At 43.0% G+C, this 9223-nt stretch overlaps 1 protein-coding gene across 2 annotated transcripts in view; it reads left to right on the top strand.

Moving 5' to 3' along the window:
- SRGAP3 (SLIT-ROBO Rho GTPase activating protein 3) overlaps positions 1-9223 on the top strand; it is a 448964-nt gene that overhangs the window by 250935 nt on the left and 188806 nt on the right. For both annotated transcript variants that reach the window (XM_006888900.1, XM_006888901.1), the window contains exon 4: positions 7717-7779. In XM_006888900.1, coding sequence (XP_006888962.1) covers positions 7717-7779 — 63 coding nt within the window. The remainder of the gene's footprint in view (positions 1-7716; positions 7780-9223) is intronic.

The following is a 9223-nucleotide window of genomic DNA, read 5'->3' as shown; positions in this document are numbered from 1 at the left end:
TAATAATGTTTTGCTTTGTCTTCTTACAGTGTCCTTTAAAATCTTCTATTCCAATCTCTCGTTGTTGTTGCTGCTGCTGCTTCTGTGTATGTCACATCAGAACTGACCCTTAGCTGACCCTCCAGTGGGTTTTTTAAGGCAGTTAATCTAACAGGAGGAGATTGCCCATCCTTCTCCCACAGAGCAGCTGGTAGATTCAAACTGGGTGCCTTTGGGATGCCAACTTAGATTTTTGCCATAGGCGACCAGAGCTCCCTTCTTATATCGGCATTTCTTCCCTTGGTTTTCCCTCAGAACATTTTAATGCAAGTTTCAAGTTTGGCTTCTTTATTTTCTAGTGCAGGTTTTAAATTTAGACAGAATATGAAAGCCCTGCAAGGGGCACATGTGCAGACCCTGGGAGGAATTCAAGTTTGTTTCCCCAAACAGCAAACTCTCCAAGCTTTCTCAGGGTTGTCTCTCAGGCAAAGGGCTGTTTTCAGGGTTCAAGGGAGGTATCGTATTTACACAGCTTTGGCGGGATGACTGAAACTCCCTTCCTCCTTTTTCATCTGCCTTTTCTTTATAGAGTCCAGCTCCTTGAATGATTTGCTCAGCATACAGCTTGAATAAGTAGGAGAAAGGCACATCCATCTTCATTTAAACTCATGAAGTGTTCTCTTGCTTTCTTTGAATTACAGTTTGTTGGTCTCCATATAGGTTTCACAGAAGCATTAGTAAGTGTTCTTGGATTCTCATTCTTCTCACTGTTAGCCATTTCACTGGTCACACATTACATGACAGGCTCCATGGTGTCCCAGAGAAATGGGCCTGGGGAAGGGAGATACAGACTGGATGCCCAGAAAGTAGAATCTGAGATGTCTGGATTCAGCTCAAAGGGAATTGATTTGAGACAGCTCTTGGGATTAGCAACAGGGCTGGATGAGGGGGAGATGAGATACATGCAGTCGTACTTGAAGCCTTAGTAACTCTCTTCTCCAGAACTGTACAAGTTGAGACCAGCCACAGATCAGCCTTTGACTGAGGCTCAACCTAGGAAGGGAAGTGACTTTTCTGCTGAGCCTGAGGACGAGGGTGCCGATAGCTGAGGTCGATCTGCCAGCAGCGTCACCTGCAGCTGTGGGATCTGAGTGGACGTGGCCTCGTCCACTACTAGACAGAAAGTTCCTTGGCTCCCACGAGGCACACATTCAAGTGGTGGAAGCAAATAAGAAGTACAACTGAAGTAAATGAGACAGAGATGCACTCTCTTTATAAATGCAAGGGGCCCTTGAATGGTATAAATGGTTAGCATGCTTTGTCACTAGCCAGAAGGTTGAAGGTTTGAGTCCACTCTGAGGCTCTTGGTGAGGAAAACCTGGTGATCTCCTGCCACCAGTCAGCCCTTGACAACCTCATGGAGTCACTTCTATCCTCGCCACACAGGGTCACCGTGAGTAGCAGTTGATGTAAAGGCATCTGTATTTTTTGTATTTTTCATTATTTTCTTCCTTTTTGGGGTTGTAAATACAAAGAAAAATATAAGCAGGGTGCTTATTTTACAGAGAGGCAAGTTGAAATTCTAAAGAGGGTTCAGACTTTAACAGAAGCTCAATGTACATGCTGGTTTCACCAGCACTCAGTAAAATAGCTACCACTTTTCACTCACTCACATCATTCTCGTCTGTCCATTTAAGTCATACGCTCTTACTTGGATGAACTATACAAGCCAGGACCTGCCATCTGGAGTTGGGACTGAGGTCAGATTCTTGGAAGGACTTAACTGGAAGGATGAGTGCAAGTCCAGATTCACAGCTCTTCTAGAGAGTGGGAAGAGCAAGATTGGAAGTCAGGGAGGGAGCATCATTGTCTTCTAGAAAGAACGAAGGGTTGGACAATTTGAAGGCAGGAGTTAACATACTGTGGATTTGGAAGGAAGGATAATAAAATAAAGCCTCAAGACCTTGAGACAACATGCCTATGAAGCTATCCTGGAATCAAAGGCATGAATACAGTTCAGAGGCTCACTTACAGATATTTTGTGTTTGCTATGACAGAAGAATTGATGCATTTGAATTGTAGTGTTGGGTTTTGGTTTTGGAGAAGAGTACTGAAAACTCTCATGGAATACCAAGAGAACAAAGAAGTCTGTCCTGAGGAAAATTAAATCAGAGTGCTCCTTGGAGGCAAGGATGGTGAAACTCCGTCTCATAAACTTTGGGCATGTTGTTAAGAAGGGCCAGTCCTTGGAGGACATCATGCTTAGAAAGGTCAGAGTTAGATAGGAAGAGCCTCAACAAGGTGAATTGACACAGAGACACTAACAGTGGACTCAAGTGTGTTGGGGACGGTGAGGATGACACAGGATAGAGTGGGGGTTTAGTGCCATTGTTCATGACGTCACTATGAGTCCTGGTTGACTGGACAGCATATAACAACATGATAAAGAACCATTCAGACTCTATTGGGCTTTTGACTTTGGATCCAAAGTTGTTCGAAACAGACCCCAGGAGAGAGGCTGGTAGGATAACAATTTGACTGATGCTCCAGACAAGTAGGAGCTGAGGTCTAGAATTAAGAGGGGCAGGGGTGTCACCAGGGCAGTGACTGAGAATCAGTCTGAGTCCTGAAGAGAAGACCTTTCCAACAGAGCTGCTTCCAAGAATATGTCTGCATGGTGTTCCTGCCCACATTGATGATGCCGTGACAGGGAATAGGGGTGTCTGCTGTATTATCTGAAATAACGAGAGGCTAGAGCCAGCTTAATGTCTGTCCGTAACTCAGACTCAATCTATCAAGTAGGTTCTGACTCACGGCTGACCCTCCAGCAGGTTTCCAAGGCTGTAAATCATAACAGGCTGCAAATTTTAACTATTTAGCTCCCTCGAAGCCGCTGCTGGATTCCAACAGCTGGAAACTTGCAGCCTTTGGGTTAGCAGAGCAACTGGTTCGTGTGCACTAGACGCATCCGGTATACGGCCTTTCACCTCAAAATCGTAGTACTGTCGAGTCTGAATCAGCTCGTAACTGACCCCAAGTGGGGTTTCCAAGGCTGTAAATCACATGGGAGTTTGCCCATCTTTGTCCTACACCTTCCTACTGGTCTTGGTCTGGAAGCTACACTGATGTTTGTTAAGAGTCCTCACAACACAGAAGCCTCCGTGTACAGATGGGTGGAACTGTGTGAGGAGCATTGGCAGGCAAGGGGTCAGTGGTCCTCAGAGAATGGAGACGCTGACATCCCATGTGAGAGAGTTGCAAAGAATGGAAGAGTGAGGCTGACTGGTTGGATTCACGTCCCACTGAACTTCAGGAAGTTCTGCTCAGGCTCTGAACTGGTTGTCCAGTGAGGCCTTTGTTTTTAGTCACCTGAGATAAGAGAGGGTTACACAGAGCTTGAGATGTCCCTATAGCTTTCTGCTCTCTTTTGAGATCTGGGCACAGTCAATGGCATCCTTCAAGAGAGCCGATTCTTGGCAAAAGTTTGGGCCGTCAGCTATGAGGAAGGCTGCGGCACAGTGAGACAGTGTTTGGGAGGAAACCATGTCTGACGCAGCCTCTCTCAGCTGCAGCTGGGCAGGCTTCAGGAACCAGTTTAGGGGTCCCCTGCCTGGGAGGCAGCAAGAAGGAGGTTGGTTCCTGCCTGTCAGCAGCTGGACACAAGGATCAAAAATGAGAGCAAGATGACTGAGCTCCTTGGGAGATTTTCTGTACAGAACAGTAATAAGATGGTCCAGACAATCAAAACCCAAACCCAAACACAATAGTCTTTTCTTACTTGTGGTGGCCCTGTGTATGTCAGAGCAGAACCCCCAGAGGGTTTTAAGATCAGTGGCTTTGGGGAAGCAGATTCCCTGGCCCGTCTTTCATGTGCCTTTTAACGACCTTTCAGTTAGAAGCCAGGCATTTAAACTCATGTACCTTCCAGAAACTCTGGTCCAAGGGAACAGTGACAAACAGTATTTATCAAAACAGTAATAATAATGCATAAAGTAACAAAAGAAAAGAAAAATCCTTACTGTTAGGCTAGTAGACAACATTTGGATGGAGAAAAGATTGGAATTGGCAATAATTTCATTTTCCTTGGATCCACAATCAACACCCAGGAATCTATAACCAAGAAATCAACAGATGTGCTATTTTGAAGAAATCTGCTGTCAATGACCTATTTTTAAAGAGCAAGGATGTCACTTTAAAGACTAAGGTGCACCTCAGTCAAGCCACAGTCTTTTCCATTGTTTCCTGTGTATCTGAAAGCAGGACAGTGAATAAGGAAGAGGAAAGAAAAGTTGACACCTTTGAATTGTGGTGCTGGCAAAGAGAAATGAATGTCATGAACAACCATAAGAACAAACAAATCTGCCTTGGATGTAGTGTAACCAAAAATACTTCTTTCAGACAAAGATGATGAACCTTTATCTCACATACTTTGGGCATGTTGTCAGGAAGGGCAGGATTTCCTGAAAAAGAAAAATATATCATCCTGGAAAAAAGTAAAGGGTCAGTAAAGAGAAGATTCTCACACAACAGTGGGTTTAATCTTGGTGGAGAAAGTGAGGACAACAAGGTTTCCATGTATTGTTCGTAGGTGTGCTGAGAGTTGGCAGCAGCAAATTGCACCCTCAGCCCTCTGGAGAGTCTCTGCGTACACAAGGCTATTAAAAACCCCAGAAGAAGCTGCACTGCAATCCCAAAAGCGTGTGGTTCGAATCCACCAGATACTCCACTGGAAAAGTAGGGGCAACTTCCTCCTCTGCCAGTCGGATTCAATTCAACAGTACACAACAATAACAACCAAATAAAAATTAATTACTGAAATAAATAAGTATCATTTAAAAAGGGAGGGAGGAAACAAACCTAGACATCCCACAGCCCTGGGAGTACAGCCCTCGACTTTGCTTAAACAGCTTTGCTCCCAGAAGCCCCCACCCTTTGCAGATACACAGCAGAGAAACACTGTCTTAATTGCAGGGTTTTTTTTTCTTTCCAATTGGCTCAAAGAGGACAGTGACTAATTTAAGGCCACACGAGCAGCTGCTCATACTGAGCTGTCCTGCTCCTGGAGAACTGGCGGGCAGGCAGGTTAAGGGAGCAGAACTGTGAAGATCTCAGCAGGGCTACAAGAATCTCAGCCTGCATGGGGGATGCTGCACTGAAAAATGGGCTCAAAGCAAAACTCTAGGAATTTGTAGTAATCAGACTCTGTTTCAAGCCCAAATGGGTGTCGTGAGGTGTAGCATCCCTTTGCAATAAGCAAATGGGTCTTTGGTCCCAATTCCTGAGAACCTCACCATACCTGAGGGCTGGTACTTGCTGCCATGTTAGTTGTTCGGTGCGACTCATAGCGACCCCATGAACAATGGACCTGTACCTTGTCCTCTCCTTGCATGCTCATCATTTCTGACACATTCGAGCCCATTGTTACAGTCACTGTGTCAATCCATCTTGTTGAAGGTCTTCCTCACTCTCACTGACTCTTCACCTTTCCAAGCTTGTTGTCCTTTTCCAAGGACAGGCCTCCTCCTAACAATATGCCCAAAATATGTGAGGTGAAACTTCACCATCCTTGCCTCCAAGAAGTACTTTGTACTTTCTCATATTTATTTGTTCTTTTGGCAATTCATGGGATATTCAGTATCTTCTCCATCACTGCAATTCAAAGGTATTGATTGATTCTTTTCTGTCTTCCTTAGTTACTATCCATCTCTCAGATGTGTAACAGTAATTGAAAAGAGCATGGCTTGAATCAGATGCCCTTAGACTTTATTTATTTTTTGTTGTTGTTGCTGCTGCACATTTTCTTCCTCCCTCCCCCCTCTTTCTGTAACTCATCCTACAAGGCACCCCTTGTTCCAGATTGTTCTCATATATATAATAATAATAATAATATATTGCTTTTGGACAGTTCTTCCCTTCATCTGTTAAAATTCAGTGTTCATTATCTATTCATTCTTTTCCCATTCTTTCTCCAACCCTGCCCCATCTCTGTCCTATTTTATAACAGTGATGTTATGCAGTATTTGTGACTGAGATATTTCCCTCAGTATAATGTCTTCCACATCCCCCATGTTGTATAATATTTTGCAAGTTGATCATTTTTCAGTGTGGTGTAGTATTCCATTGTGTGGATATAACCATAGGTTTTTGGGTGGTTTTTAAATTCATTTATTTATTGATGGACACTTGGTTTGCTTCCATCTCTTAGTTATTGTGAATAACACATGCAATAAACATGGGTATGCATACATGTTTTTGAGTTGTGGCTCTGGTTTCTTCAGGGTATATTCCCAGTAGTGGAATTGATGGGTCAAATGGTATTTCTATTTCCAACTTTTTGAGAAAGCACCAGACCACCTTCTATAGTGACTGTACCATTTTACATTCCCACCAGCAGTGAATAAGAGTTCCAATCTCTCCACAACCTCACAAGCATTTGTTATTTGCTGTCCTATTGAACTTGTCTTTTGTTACTGGGGTGAGATGATATCTCATAGTTTTTTTTAATTTGCATCTCTCTGATAGCTAGAGATTTTTAACATTTCTTCATATATTTGTTTGCCATCTAAATGTCTTGTTTGATAAAGTGTCTATTCATATCCTGGGCCCATTTTGTGATTAGGTTGTTTACCTTTTTCTTGTTGAGGTGCTAGAATATCCTATATATTTTAGATATAAGTCACTTATCAGATATGTCATTGCCAAATATTTTTCCCCAGTCTGTGTGTTCCTTTTTTACCCTGTTGGGGAAATTTTTTGATGTGCATATGGATTTGATTCTTAGAAGGTCCCATTCATCTATTTTATTCTCTCCTGATTGTAGAGTTTTTATTATGATTGGAAGGCTGTTCATACTATAGATTAGGCTTTTAGAGTTGTTCCTAGCTTTTCTCTAATGACTTCTATAGTCTTTAGTTTTATACCTAGGTTCCTGATCCACCTTGAATTGTTTTTTGTGTATGGTGTGAGGTGTGGGTCTTGCTCAAGTATTCAACACCTTAGTCTTTAAACAGACATCATTGCTCCTTAACTTCCAGACATAGTTGGGGTGATAAAGGGCTGTGTGGGTAGCTGGTGTCACAAGCCAGAGAAGGAGGCTGAGGGTCCCACAGGATGCACCTAGTATATGAAGTAGGATTGTTGTCTACACACAATTTAGTGTCTGAAATGGTTGATCCCAACCTCTATGGATTTGTTTGATACTGATTTACAGGTGTCAGCAGCCTAATCTTTGTCAAGGAGAACAAACATCAGAAGTCAAGAATAACTTGGGATGGCCTAGAGCCCCATTTACTCTCAACATGACCTGACATGCCATGTCCTTATTCTCCACACTATTCCAGGAAGCCCTGCTTTTGTGAAATGTTAGTGAGCATTGAGCAAGAGACGTATAACTGGAAAATCAACATATGAAACGTTGAACAAAAGTGAGATTAACAGGTTAACTTGCTGCAGGATAGGGCAGGCTCTTTAAAATGCTAGACCCACTACAAATCACTGGGTAGGGAGATGATGTGTAGAGTTCCTGAATATATGTGACTAGAAATTTACTTTTGCAAAAATTTGTCTCTGAGTTTGTTTCATGGACACAAGTGGAGAGATTCAAGTCTAAATCTATTAGGTTTTTAACCCCTTCCTGTTTCACCTCAAAGAGTCCTGATTTCACTATACTTGAAAAGAAATTGACAGGTGCAACCAGCACATTTCCAGCTTTCTGACATTTGTTCTTCCATGTTGCAGAGCAAGGAGATTGGCCTGCAGATGCACGAGGAGCTCCTGAAGGTCACCAATGAACTCTACACGGTAAATCAGCATGCTGGGCTGCAGCTGCTTGGGATTGGGGCTTGTTCTTCAACACTAGCTTGAAGAGAGAGGAAAGGAGGGCCAGGGTGGCCCCAGTGCCTTTTGCTATGTCTCATGCAAGAGTGACAATGAGTCTTCATAGCAGAATGTAATGTCCCCAACCTTAGATCTGGTTCCGAACATCAACACAGGCCTCTGGGCTTCTGTAGTTTATAAAAGAATTTACAAGAGATTCAAAAGACCTGTTGATTATGAGAATGTGTTACTTACTGTTTTAGTGACCTAGTGTTGCTATAACATGCCACCGCACAAATTGGTGACTTTAAAGAGCAGAATTTTATTTCCTTAACAATCAAGGGACTAGAAGTCCAAATTCAAGGCTTGGCTCCAGTGGGACAGCTTCCCATGTGAGACTTCTGGCAGTGCTTTGCTGAAGACAAATCCTCACATGGAATCTGTCTTCTCCATGTGTATGTCTGCATCTGTTCTGGCTTTTGTTTGATTTTTTTTCCTTTACATAACTCAGAAGTGGTTAAGCTAGGAACACACACTCCTTCAACATGGCCTCATTAACATAACAAAAGGAAATCCCTATTTCCAAACAGGATCATACCCCCAGACATAGAGACCAGGAAGTCAACACAGATGTTTAGGAACACAATTCATTCCATTATCCCTACTGACGAAAAGGACGCAGAGCTAAGGGGGAAGCTCTGAGTGCAGGCTCCTCGGGCAGCAGTGTGGGGTTTGGATTCAGGTAGAACAGCGCTAAGCTGAGGCAGGAGAGGCCTTGGTCTAGGTCTCAGTGTCCCCATCTGTTCAGTGGAGGTGACTCCACCTCACAGGACTATTCTGGGTATCCCATGTGGTTATGGGTGAACATGCCTTGCCATTAAAAAGGAAAAATTTCAGCACATCACAATTTTGCCCAGAACCAAACTTTTCACATTCTTGAAGGTAACCAAAATAGCATTGTACTGGTACAATGACAGGCACATAGACCAATGGAACAGAATTGAGAACTGGGAAATAGACCCACCTATCTATGGTCAACTGATATTCTACAACAAAATCAAAGCTATCAAATGGGGAAATGACAAACTTTTCAACAAATGGTATTGGCAAAACTAGACTGCTACCTGCAGAAAACAGGAACAGGATCCACATCTCACACCATACACGAAAATCAGCTCAAGGTGGAACAGAGGCCTGGGAGTAAAGCTCAAAACCATAAATTTCATAAGAGACAAACTGGGATCAAGCTTAGAAGCAGTAGTCCAAGGTATAGAAACTGCCAATAGAGCCAGAACTGACAATCTGAAGAAGATAAAATTGATTAATGGAACCTTCTAAAGATTAAATCCCTGCACGCATCAAAAACTTTTTCCGACAGGGTGAAAAGAGAACCTACAGACTGGGAACAAACATCTCAGACAAGAGTCTC

Source organism: Elephantulus edwardii, unplaced genomic scaffold (genome assembly GCF_000299155.1).
Source record: "Elephantulus edwardii isolate Elephantulus edwardi_28Jun2011 unplaced genomic scaffold, EleEdw1.0 scaffold00073, whole genome shotgun sequence".
Taxonomy (NCBI): Eukaryota; Metazoa; Chordata; class Mammalia; order Macroscelidea; family Macroscelididae; genus Elephantulus; species Elephantulus edwardii.
The sequence above is the reverse complement of the archived record's forward strand: the minus strand, read 5'-3'. Positions and strand labels throughout refer to the sequence as shown.